At 42.7% G+C, this 13,876-nt stretch overlaps 1 protein-coding gene across 1 annotated transcript; it reads right to left on the bottom strand.

Annotated features, from left to right (window-relative positions):
* Positions 1 to 1,139: 1,139 nt before the first annotated feature.
* Positions 1,140 to 9,595, bottom strand: LOC311358369 (calcitonin gene-related peptide type 1 receptor-like). The gene is made up of 12 exons (XM_084478377.1): positions 9,500 to 9,595; positions 8,537 to 8,693; positions 7,933 to 8,049; positions 6,932 to 7,044; positions 6,354 to 6,445; positions 5,887 to 6,013; positions 5,384 to 5,537; positions 4,975 to 5,035; positions 4,632 to 4,698; positions 2,976 to 3,194; positions 2,090 to 2,131; positions 1,140 to 1,613 (listed from the first exon to the last, which is right to left on the bottom strand). The coding sequence occupies exons 1-12, from the start codon at positions 9,554 to 9,556 to the stop codon at positions 1,392 to 1,394; spliced, it is 1,428 nt and encodes a 475-aa protein (XP_084334503.1). The 5' UTR covers positions 9,557 to 9,595; the 3' UTR covers positions 1,140 to 1,391.
* Positions 9,596 to 13,876: the final 4,281 nt, after the last annotated feature.

Genomic DNA, 13,876 nt, shown 5'->3' with positions numbered 1-13,876 from the left:
ATGTACATTGGCTTGTGCAGTGTAGGGTGGTAACGTTTACTTTTTACAAAGAATGCAGCAACAAATGTTTTTTGGCAAAGCTAACACACAATACATGAATCGATTTAAAACAAACAAAACCAAAAAGTTCCAATGTTAAGAAATGTCCTTCAGTGGTGATTTAACCTTCAGTTTTCCAACTAAGTATAAATTAGTTCACAACAATGTTTCCCCGACTGTGATGAGACTTCATGCAACCCAAAGACTAACATAGTGACCAAGAGTATAACCTGATTGGTATTAGTGCGTAAAACAAAAACCAAGAGCACATATTGAGGTATGTGAACTGAACAATTTGGGGGGAAATGGGATCTTACGGTGCAAGGTAAAAAGACGCACAGAAAAACATAATCTGCAGTATAACAAAGAAACATAAGAAGGTTTACACAGTGAACAGAATCATGACAGGGGTTTCATTTTCATAATGCTGATGACCTAGAACGTTCCCAGGCCACATGCTTATGCAAATAAAAGAAAAGAAAGATGCTTTTGTTGTCAGTTTGTCATCTATGCTCTCCTTCTTCTTTATCATCTTCATCACCTCAGCAAAGAAAAAGACAGTATACAGTATAAAGACAGAAGTATCAGTGTGGAAAGGGGGACAGGATCTCCAACTATTCAACACGATGGTCGTCCATTATCCGAAAATCCTGCACGACACCGGTCGAGTCTGTAGGTGTTGAGTTATGGGTGTGGAAGGAGTGGGGGGAAGGGGACTGCAATGGCCCTAGGAACCATTTTATGGCCCTAGGAACCTTAAATTGACCTATTACCATCCAATGACCCTGGAGCCGTCCAGTGGCCCTAGAACCGTGCAGTGGCCCTAGAACCGTGCAGTGGTCCTAGAACCCCTCATTGGCCCTAGAACCGTGCAGTGGTCCTAGAACCCCTCATTGGCCCTAGAACCGCTCAATGACCTAGAGCCGTGCAGCCACCCTAGAACCATGCAGTGGCCCTAGAACCATTCTGTAGCCCTAGGACTGTACATTGACTCTAGAACCATTCAGTGGCCCTAGGACTGTACATTGACTCTAGAACCATTCAGTGGCCCTAGGACTGTGAAGGGGCCTAGAACCATTCAGTGGCCCTAGGACTGTGAATTGACTCTAGAACCATGCAGTGGCCCTAGGACTGTGGAGTGGCCCTAGAACCATTCAGTGGCCCTAGGACTGTGCATTGACCCTAGAACTGTACAATGGCCCTAGGACTGTGCAGGGGCCCTAGAACCATTCAGTGGCAGCAGGAACCTCAAAGGCAGCAACCTGCCCAGGAGCCATCAATGGAGGGGTGGAGTTGAGGGGCATTGAAGGCTCCTGTGCTTTGGGGCCTTTGAGAAGAAAGATCCCATTGGTTCAGGAGTAAAGGTTATCAGCTTTCAAGATGGACGTCTCAAGGTCGTGGAATCCCTTGCCGTTCATGTGCTCTGAGTTGCCGTCGATGCTGTAGCAGCCCTGCACCTCGGTAATGGACGAGGCTGTGTAGGAGGCCGAACGCAGGGCGTCGGAGTGGGAGCCCAGCCCACTGCCAAACTGGATGCGGTACTGGTTCCAGTGCCGCCGTAGAACCCCTTGCACCTGCCAAGACAGCGGTTTGTTAAAAAAAATATCTTCCATTCCAGTTGAATCTGTGTCATTGAGATATTTGTATCCATAGGAGTTAGAGTGAATACAGATTCTGGTCATTGACGAACCTGGGAAGATTTACTACTTTATTTTACTCATGGATCTTTTAGGCATCTTGCTCATAGATGTCCTGTGTAATTTATTGTCCTGTTTGTCATCAACAGAATGCTATATAATGAAGATATAAAGTTGCAATTTTTCTAACCATATATGGACAGGTTTTTGTGAAACCGAAGATTACTTGAGGTGACCCAAATGGACATAGAAGAAACAATCTTTATTTACGATATATTTGGTGCAAATACCTATTGAACTGACAAACATCAACATGATTCATTGGAATTAAACAGCGAGACAAACATAAGCAAGGAGTGAGATGAGCCTTCATCTCTGTTCTGGTTATGAAGTCAAGGAACAAACACACTTACTTCTCCATTGAAAAAGCAGAAGATTGTTGCAACCAGTAGTCCCTGAAAAGAAACAAGAAGGGAAGGGCAGAATTTCATGATTCTAGATAATAAAAAAATGTAATCTGCATATATATATAAAAAAATGGGAAGTGATAAACAGAGTGGTCCTAGGAAGCACTCTTTCTGAGCTGATTCAGCTTGTTGCACAAGAAATGCTGCCTGATCCACCAGTGTTTAGACAGATCTTTCAGCTGATATTTGGCAGGATCCTGCTGGGAATGTTTTAATGTCTTCCGCTCTGCCGAGAGTTCACCGTAAACAAACCCGCCGGCCTCCGACAAATTGGGACAAGCTCCAGAACAAGATCAGTAACTGCTTAGTAGAAACTTGCTTCCTTGATATAAAAGACATTCACGACTAAAAAAGTAATATATGAATGAATAAATCGATAAAGGACTACTGACTATCATATTGATTACCATTAATAGCAGTTATAGTAGAAGTTGGTGTAGTAGCAGATGGTGCCACAAAGTCCCAGTTTTTGTACTGTGTTCGTGAATGTGTGCACAATGTATTTTGCTTATTCGATGTGGTTCAACTGTATAGTCAACTTTCACCATATTTCACCATATCAACCTTCTGTTAACAAAAGTGCGAGTCACGAATTAGCAAACACTTTTATCCAAAATGAGTTGCAGTGAATTCCGATACATGTGATCATTGAGCAGGTAGGGGTTAAGGCATCTTGCGGAAGGAGGCATACAAGTAGTCATGTGGACTGCAGTATTCAAACCCAGAACCAACCTGAGATGCGAAGGTGTAACCACTAACCACCTCACTCTCCTGCCCTTTGGGTATTTCAACTTAAACCCCTAGAAATCCCCAGAGTTTCCCTACCAGGTACCTGGTAGTGCATGAGGATGTGCATGATGTAGTCGTAGATCTCGGAGGAGACCCGTCCCGCGGGCTTGTAGGGCAGCAGGACAAACTGGATTCCCAGGAGCGGGATGAGGATCAGGGTGGCCCTCACCGCCTTCATGTACAGACTGGACTCTGCCTGGTGGGTCACCTTCAGCTTGGTGATGAGCACCCGCACGATGTTGAGCAGGAAGAAGAGGTTCACCTGGAGAGGAACACGGTATTAGCCTCTTATTCTTTTTAAACTGCAAGCTAAAACGGAATTGACAGCGGTGCATTCTGTTCGCACGAACAAAATGGCCGTTTTGCAACCAAAACCAAGGACCTACTCCAGGCTGTGACCGCCGGGGGCGCAGGAAGCTCAATCAAAATAGAACTGATTTTCCCTCACGCTCCAAAATACACAGCTGTCCTTACTTGGCCAACAAAACAATGTGAGCATTAGTTCCGGATCTGGTACGTATTTAGCATCTGTAAAATATGGACTGCATGGACGGCATGAAGAGTTTCAGGATTTGAGGAGATTGTGAGATAATGCACATTAGTATAACTGCACAAACAGTGACTACAAAGACAGAGAGGTTATAGGAAACCTCTGGCGTCAATCAACTAAGAACCCAGACATGGGGGGACGAAACCCAGCACCATTCAGCTGGGAGTCACAACACTATCCTGCCGCATTCAGCTAAATGATGATTCAAGCATTCAACGGTTCAATTAATTAATGAATGAATCATGAATAATAAAGCAGTAAGAACAGAACATTCATATGATATGAATAAGCTTTCTTTAATATGAAGATCAGCAGATCATTATCAACAGAAAGGCACTGTTGCCCAAGTGATGTTAATAATATACCAATTGATTTAGATTTCACATCTTGCAGCAGTAGTTAGGAATAACTCAGCTCCCCGTTAAAGCGACACAGGTTTATTAAGGAGACTCATCCAGCCGATGCAAGAGGCAGAGAGAACTGAACCAGAGGAGGGGCTTCATATTGACACACAATGCCTAACTCAGACCACTGGCACTGAAGTCTCATCCGGAGGTTTGAACAATAACTTAAAGAAGTATCTGTTGCCGTACGATGTCAACACTACGCATGGGGCTTGAATACAAGCTGCAGGATGAATAACACTTTTAGGGCGTGGAAACAACCGGAATCCTCTGGGAATCTTAAAGGGATGGATATCTGAGGCTTGTTAAGTGCTGAGTAAGGGAGTTTCTACATTGCAAAGGGCGCTTGGGACCGGTGGTCCAATCCAAGCCATTGATTTAACCAACGACCACTTCAATGAACACAGTCACAGCCACATGGCAGTCCTCACAGACACATGAATCAGGACCCTAAGCAACAGCAACTGAGTTTTCTTTGGGCATTAGATATGCTATTGTTACAGATCTAACAACGTGCCATACACATACATACATACATACATACATACATACATACATACATACATACATACATACATACATACGAAAAAAAATGATACTTTCTTAACCCCAGATGGGAACATCAGAACATCTGGGGTAATCCTATTACTCAGACAAAGTATCAGGAAGTAAAAGGAACGCAAAAGAGGTCAAAATACATTTTGAAAAAAAGCAATTGACAAACGGAGGGTGAAAGCGTTCTTACCAGGAGCGCAGCGCAGATGGGTCCGTGGATGATGTAGAGGAGGGAGGTGTTAGAGCTGATCCAACAGCTTCAGGAGAGGACCAAGAGGAATGAGAGGAAGACAATCAATTACATCATATATCCTCGACACGCCTGCACACTAATAGATCTGGTCCCCAAACGTATTTTGTGTGGTACCAGGGGGGAAAGAGGACTAAGTGTGTACCAGAGGGGTGTCGTTTGCTTTCGTTTTTTAACCACGCTAATTGAAGAAAGGAAGGAGAACAGAGAGAGAGGAAGACGAGAGGATGGGGAACACTAATCAACGTATTAGCTATGCTATGAAATGATTGAATTCACTTACTTGTCATTGTAGTAGTAGCTACGAGCCACGGCGTGTATACAAGCTGGGATGAGCGGGAAGCCTGAAAACAAAGTGTCCACACACGTGGTGAAAAACTGCTTCTTCTCCAGTCAATCATCCGTTACTCTGTTAATAAGTAAAGCCAATATGCAAATGACTGTACAAACCAATCCATATATGATGATTTGGTTTTGTTTATTGTGAAAAGGGACTATTTTACAATTAGCCAAAACGTTTCTTAAATTAAAGGGGCCCTATTTTAGCATCAGGTCTGACCAAGTGTTGATCAGCCATTACAAGCCATTTCAAATTCTACCCTATATTGACATCACACAGTGTCAGTCCAGATGCATGATTCTTTTGAAATGGCTTACAATGGCAGATCATGGTGATGATCGCTATGACCTACCCCATCCTAAGAGATAGTACCACATCAGGTGCTGCTTCTCGGCAAACACGGCCACCACGATCAACGTGTGCAGGTAGATTCCCTCACACAGCATCCAGAAGTAGTTACAGCCAAACAGGTACAGGAGGACGAACTGGGACACCTTGCAACTTGTCTGGGGACGGCAAGAGGAACGGATATAGGAACATTCACAGGAAGTCATTTAGCAGACACTGTTATCCAACGTGACTTGCAAGTGAGGCTGGGAAAGAATCTGCAAACAAGCAAGTTTGCAAAACCAACTGCACTGCAGATGGAGGATTGCAGAGCATCTATGAATAGGTGATTAATCAAAAGCTGTGTTTTCCCTTTATTAAGTTAGTATTTAATAAAGGACATTTACTTTTTTTAACAACCTTGAATTTGGTACTAGCTTGATGAGAAAATGTTCATGGTGATCATACAGTAATCACTGTTGGAGCTGTAGCTTGTTTTTTCCGGGGGTATTTTCTCCAAGTACTCACTGGATTTCTCTGCACCAACTCCTGGTTGTTTGCTACAGCTGTCAACGAGATGATGGTGATAACAGAATTCAGAACGAAGGAGCAGAACAGGTTTTTGTGTAGGGTGATCCGTTGGCAACTCAAACTCCTGCAACGATGAAGAAAACAGCCATTGAAGTATGCTGCTTCGAAACGTATTATACAATACAATACAAAGACACTGTTAGTCATTTGATGTCATATGGCGCACTTGTCTAACTAAACACTCCTCTGGTTCAGGTATAACTGCATATATATGTTTTCATTTGTACATTACAACAAATAACACAAATATAACATTGCAGAAGGTGTTCAGTTGTTTGTTCTACAAACCAGTGACTAAGAGTTTATAAAAAGCATGCACTTTTTGTGAAACCAGTATAAGGTAAGCAAATCAAAGCTTTGTTGAGTGTCAAGTGTATAAAATTGTGACTTTTTTGCGGACGTACTTGAAATAGAAGAATATTCCGAGCGAGATTATCAGGGAGGTCACCGACAGCCCATGTCCAATGAACGCCAAGTACAAAAGATTCATTGCAGTCTGAAGGCAAACAAAAAATCAATTTTGTCAATAACGTCTCTCTAACGTCTCTCTCATAAACATACTATGACCAGCAATATTAATTATCTGTTGATCAGAATTCAGAAGCCTTGAGTGTCAAATATTAGGGTGGTTAACTTTTTCCTGAAAATATGCTTGAACAGAAAATCTAGTTTTTGCTTGAACAGAAAATCCAGATAAAGAAAACCCAGCATTTTGTAAACAGTATCACAGTTGATAATAGTAGTCCTTTAACTAACTGGTCCAACCTGTGACCGTTTCCAATCAAAAACAATAGTCATATATCACATTAAATTGAACTGTGCTGTGTACAAGACTTTAGAGTTGATTCAAAAATACATGTAATTAAGGAGCAAGTAGTGGTTAGGGGCTCGAGGATGCCAACAGGTAGACTGCAACGATATGTGATCGAGGTCGCCCCAGTTCCTGTCGGCCTGGGGCATATCCACTGCCCCAGAGACCCACCATGCGTCCTTCCTTGGTGTGTGCGTTGCAGCGGGTGTAGTTGGTCCACGTCCTGTTGCTCTCAGGGTGGAGGAACCAGCTGCCGCTGTCGGTGCAGATCTTCACCACCATTTCTGCACGTCAGAGGAAAACGCGTATTGAGGAATATTTCATCACGTGCTTACTGCCACTATTTGTGTTTTTTGCTTCAGGATTTATCTGTCTGTGATATATACTTTATATGTTTACATGTAACCAAAGGTGTATTTGGTATCGACTTATTTGATATATTACCATATAGGCCAATTCTTTTTACAAACGAGTACTACTATACTCAGAGAAACAACAACCAAACAAATTAAGAAAACAGAAAGTCCTAAAACTAACAAAGAACTATTCATAAAAACAATATTTTTAAAAAGCTGCCAAGAAACTACAATTATGTTTTTATCCATGCATTTAGATTCCCATTGCTTAACCACCACTTTACCTAATCTGGGAGCAATCAATGAACAAAACTAAACGATAAACAGAAAGTGTTTGACCTTGACGCTATATTAAAAACATGTGGGGAGGTTGTGTTGTTGTATTGGCTGTGTTGTCCATTGAAACCTCTTTGTAGGGACTGGTTTCACTCATGTAAAGCAGCCTGAGGCCATGTCAACACTACGCTGGAGAAAGGTGTGCCAGGTTTTTTTCTCTGTTGTGGTCTTCTGTACATAATAAGCCGGCACCACCTTCCACCACCCAAAACTGAGCATGAGTCACCAAAGTGGATACGTCTATATTCTTCTATACAATCCTGTTTTGGACGGACCAAGCGTACATTTCTGTAAAGTTACCTACTGTATCTCCACGTGATCTAACACATTTGTGGCAGGTGGAGTGATTGACTGAAGGAAATTGCTGTTTCAGAGGGGAATAACCATGTTACAAAACCCTGGGTAAAGGCCTTCTATGGACAAGAAAAAGCTGGTGTAGCGTGTCTGCAATGCGCTCATCCAATAGCAACAGCACCTCACCTGACGGATCAAAGTCCTGGAAGTAGTCGGGGCAGCTCTGCTCTGAGGTGTAGCCCGCGATCGTGTCCTCCCAACAGAGCCAGCCGTCCCAGGTGCGGTTACACATGGACTCAGAACCTGGGGGGCCAAAATACCAGAGGAGAGACTTCACTCACCGCTGTGATCACAAAACAACCCTCATGGTAAATGGAATCATCCTCTCGGATTTACTCAATCATCTCTCAAGGACATTGACTAGGGATGGCAAAAAAGCATAATACATTTTTGTGAAAGATTGCATGAAATGTCTCCCTGGGAGAAACTTAAGATAAGTTATACTAATTAAGGTTTAAGATGTATTCATAAACAGTGGACTACTGGGCCACCTATCTGGAGTAACTTTTCACTCCAAATCATTTTAATCAGAATCTTAGATGCTCTAATTCTGTGTAATTGAATGCAATCATTTATTATTATATCACCAGCAAACACCCTTTCACCCGAACAATTTTTGTGTGGAAGCATTATGTTAGGCTATACTTTGTCATGCTATGTCATGTGCCATTATATGTTATGCTTTTCCATGTCGTTCAATATCTCATGCCATGCTTGGTTGACTTGTTACCTGGGCCTTTGGGGTTGTTGTCCTTCATAATCTTTTGATAGCACTCAAACTGTGCGGTGACTATCTTGTTCCTGGTGACCCCCAGGTCATGGTACACGTTGGTGGGATATGGTTGCTGCTGGGTCTCATTCACCTCCAGACTCGCCTTCACAAACACCTGCAGCCATGGCAGACCAACGACGTCAACTGTGCATTTACATTGACCCACTTACCTTTAGCCATACGGCAGACCTCCAACTGAGCAGTCCTGCTAACCCTGACCCCTTATGTTCTCCTAGAGTTAGTCAACGATATGAATGAAATACTAATATATTCTAGGTTGTACAGAAAGACCATGTTGTACAACATTTTATTTCACTTTCTTTCTTTTTAGTTCAAAAATGTATTGTCAATCTTTATTATACTAACATTTATATATATATATATATATATATATATATATATATATATATATATATATATATATATAATATATATATTTTCAATTTTTCAATCAATAAATATTCCACTGCACAGCACACTCTCCACATCCATTCCATTATGTAGGATCGACTATATAAAACATGCCGTTGATCTTGGTATCAACATGATCCATGCGATTTATTTCTTGCCAAAAAAAACTGGATTCTTACAATTTAACAAATCCCAACTCTCTATGGCCCCTATGAATTTATGTCGGAAAAACTTTGGAGGGGAACCCTATTTTTACCCAGCGTTGTTCCCCCTGTAGTCCCACAGGGGGGCCGTTAAAACAGGACGGAAAGAGTCTCCTAACTTAGCCCACAGGAAGAGGCCTTCACTCACTGGTTTACATACAATCTAGTTAGAAAATATGATCCCTGCTCAATGAGAGAGAAAGCCACACTGGCCAGATGTGTCCACTCCAGGTCGGTTATTAATGTCACTGCATGTTTTCATTAATATAGTTTCATAGTACAGTTTCACGTTGCAAATGAAGCTCACCTCATTCGGCGTGCAGAGGACAAGGGCCAGGATCCACCACCATCCAATCACATCCATGTTGCAATGGGTCGCGTCCGAGTTGGCCAATTGGGTTAGAAATCTATAAAAATAGAGAAAAAGGAATGACCTTCAATAACATAATATTAAAATAATCATTTTAAAGACTCAAGGATCCTCTTCAATACCATGTTGTTTCCAAATAACCAAATTCCAATCTGAGTATCCAAGTGATGGTGATGGTGATGACGGCTGCTTTGGAGGAAAGGCCTACTTCAGTGATGCAAGGCAGCCTAGGACTCATCACTGTATCGTGGATACACATAACAAGCTGGATATGGTTTATGAAGATCTAGGAACATGTTTGTTTTAGGACAACATTTTAGGAACAACTATATACAACTATATATATATATATATATATGAACATGCCCTCCAATTAATTTTAATTAAAAAGCTTGCACATGATTCTGTTCATTTTACAGAGGTATTGTTTTGTGCTATGGGATTACAGATTCTCAGGACTGTAGTACCGTATTCGGTCCAGAAGAAGGTTGGTTAGAAGCACGTCTCCCAGCCTTGGTGTGAGTGGTGTGTTTATGATGACATGTTATGCTCACACACAATAGCTTAAATCAGGCAATTTTTACAAAGAAAAAGAAGAAGAAAACAGTTTTTGTTTGTACGGATGTTATATCATCAGTACACAGAGCAAAATGTAAAACACATTCCCAGCAGCCACATGCATACAAATCCAGTTTCCTATTGGGATTCATGTTAACTAATGGACAATACAAAATACCCAACATACAGGCTACACACACAGAGCCCATGTTTCCCCCTTCAGTCCCCCTGGTGATGTTTATTTCAGACATTAGCATGAGAGTGCTCTTTGGGTGGGACATGGGTTCAAAGCCCACGCAACCGTGATGGCTGAGGGTGGGTGGGGGGAGGGGCTGGCCCCTAATTAGATTGGAATGCCAAAGCGCTTTTGAACGCAGCGTGGCCGAGGAGGATGGATTGGGCCGAGGATACTAATGACATAGAAATTAAATTGGAGACAAATCCCCAAGGAGGAAGAATTTGCTTCTACAAATTGGCGGTTGTGACAAAAGGGAAAGGTTTGAGGCTCACCAAACATGAACCGTTGTCTCTGTGATCCACAGAAAGCATAGTACACTGCAACTAGTGTTAATGAGAGAAATGTGTTCCAATCTCACACACACACACACACACAAGAAAACGGATCAATATTTAAAGAGCTTTAGAAGTGGTTAAAAATGCCCATAGTCAACCCATCTCTATCTGGCCACAAGCCTGCTCAAAGCTGCTCCCAAACAACAAATGCGCTGACACAAGGGACAGATTGATTTGGAGGAGAGGCAGTGCTGGCTGGAAGTGGGTTTGTACAAAATTAAATGCATGTCTAAATTGGAAACATACAGCTGCTCTCTCTCTCTCTCTCGTCTTCATCTTTCTCGACTTTAATGAAACATGAAATATGACTGCTATAAATTCTTATAACTGCTTAATGGGTATGGACAATAGTTAACATTATCACACAACATCACCCAACAAATATACCCGCAAACAAATTCTGTCTCTAACCCTAGAAAGGAAATTGTGATTTGTAACGGGGAGGTAAAAGGATGATAAATATTTTTGTAGCAAGTATGTTTATCCTGTGTTCTATAAATGCCAGCGCTCTGCATTTTAAAGAGGGAGGCCCTCCATTGATCCACTAGACCCGATCACACATCTATCGGGGTCAACGCAATCCAAGCACTCAAGAGTGGGTGGCCTGCCTCTCTCCCGGTTAGTCATGAACACTTTACACAAGAGCCTACATCACACGTTACATCTGCCAACACCCAGAGGTTTGCCTGAGAAATGGCTTGGCCTTCTACAGCTGCTTGTCGTCCTTTGCCAGAGCCCCGATTTACATTTTATCGACTGCCATCTTCCTGTCATGGATCCATTGGTGCACTGTAAACCGCCCTCTGCCCACACAGGACGCTTTGGCAACTGCTCCTACATGTCCCTCCGAGCATTTAAATGGCTTTCAGACTGACAATGGGCTTTCTGCTCTAATGACAGGGCATGCCAATCATCTGTCAATCACAGGATCCACGGTGGTCTATGTGGCTTTAAATCTGCCCAAACATGACAATCCCAATTTCTCCAGCAAAATCTTAATACTGTATAGGCTGGTTTGGATTGAAAACTGACACCCAATAACTAATGACCTATTGCTCTAATAAAGAAATATTGAGGACCTGAGGTTGAGAACAAGTATAATGGCAATAAGTTGGTTATCTATTACTATTTCAATATTCAGCAGATAGGGACATTAAGGAGCAGTTAAGAGTGAGGGTCTCTTGCTCAAGAATGCCTGTAGGTAATGTAATGGACAACCTAACTATACTACCGTGGCCTGGCCGATGGAGGACAATGCAGTGAGGAGAGTGGGAGGGGTATGAAGACACACAGGGGAGCAGCTTCTGATACATTAAGGTTAACTGCATCCCACAATGGTTCTCCTGCAGCAGGATAGTGTTGTTTAATGTTGTGTACGAGAGGGTGTAGGAGAGGGTGTAGGAGAGGGTGTAGGAGAGGGAAAGGTACTTGGTTTGACCCCCTCACCCCCCCCCCATGTCCACAGCTTATCCTGTAGGCATCCTTGAGATAGATGGACCTTCCTGAGATAGATGGACCTTCCTGAGATAGATGGACCTTCTTGAGATAGATGGACCTTCCTGAGATAGATGGACCTTCCTGAGATAGATGGACCTTCTTGAGATAGATGGACCTTCCTGAGATAGATGGACCTTCCTGAGATAGATGGACCTTCTTGAGATAGATGGACCTTCTTGAGATAGATGGACCTTCCTGAGATAGATGGACCTTCCTGAGATAGATGGACCTTCTTGCCTTTAACTGCTTCCTAATTGTTACTGAAATCAGTTGCTTGGGTTTGCTTGGGTATAAGCAGCTTCTCAATATGTAAATAGTGAAAGGTAATAATGTATCTCATTATGACGCCATATATCGGCACATTCGTTGGAACTCAAAATCATGTTGAATTGTAATGTTTGTAGAAACTTGCCATTTACCTTTTAACTAGCACAAAAACTCAACTGTGAGTTGATTCCAGATAATCTTTGCATGGAATCCATGAGAAAATTATGATGTGTAAGTTTTGACAACCCATGACGAATGTCCTTCATGATCTGAAAGTTCCTGAAACTCATGTGAGAACCAACAGGGCACATCGGCGAGGTCACTCAAATGTCTGTGTGTTCTCTCACTCAAACCCTGTTTGGTCTGGTTGAGCCAATTCATTATTGAAGTACAGCCATTCATTGGCAGGGACACACACAAACACACTCACACACCACAAGCTACTTTTCAATTTGTCAAGCTGTCTTTTCGCCCATGCAGCATTTTCATTTACATTGTTTTGCAGTTACTCTGATTTTCAGTGTGTGCCTCAATTGGACACTTCTTGGACTTAATTGTAACTTACTTAAAATAGTTAAACACACGCACGCACGCACGCACACACACACAGCAATGGTAATCAGATAAAAAACAAACCCCATCTCCACCCTCTCGGTTTCCAGCACGCAGAACCGATACACGTCTCCACGATTAGATTTAGAGGTCCAGTATTGACACTGTACTGTACACTCTATTTACTCTGAATACATGACCTCCACTTTCCTAGCACGTGGCATGGGGGGGGGGGGGGGGGGGGGGGGGGGGGGGTTCACCGTGGAACAGGTGTCCCCACCCAGCCTTTTATCAGCTGCACGCTTGTTTCCCCAACACACTTGCTTAATTCCGGTCAGTCCCATGCGTTGGAGCTGCGGGTGTATGTGAAGTTTCAGCACGTCACTCCTCAAGGCTAAACGCCATACATACCACACATGTGCCCCGAACGCCATGCGTAGAAATGGACACGAGTAGATAACCCTGTGTATTTTCTTTACCCCATGTGGTGGTTAAATCTATCCTGCACCCCCCCCCCCCCCCCACCCCCCCCTCCCATCCCATTCCACCGCACTGTTGAAGTGACACAAGACATGATTTACAGTCGGAACTTCATTCAGTGGGGGAAAGGAAATGTGACTATTTTTAAACGTAATCTATACCTGTAAGTAAGTGTGTAGGTATACACAGCGTGGCCATGCTGCAGATGTAAAGGAAGCCCCCCACCGCTTTCCTTCAATGGAGCATGCTTGATGTATACATGCATTCGTTAACATGATGTCCCTTCCTAACACACAAAAACCCATTCAAAATGCATGCATTTTAAAAGGCATTTAAAAAGCACACTTGATCTTTCCCAATAGATTCAGGGGCATACATGCAGTACAC

The sequence above is a fragment of the Micromesistius poutassou genome, assembly GCF_964030765.1.
Source record: "Micromesistius poutassou genome assembly, chromosome: 14".
Lineage (NCBI taxonomy): Eukaryota > Metazoa > Chordata > Actinopteri > Gadiformes > Gadidae > Micromesistius > Micromesistius poutassou.
This window is presented reverse-complemented; position numbering and strand designations above follow the sequence as displayed.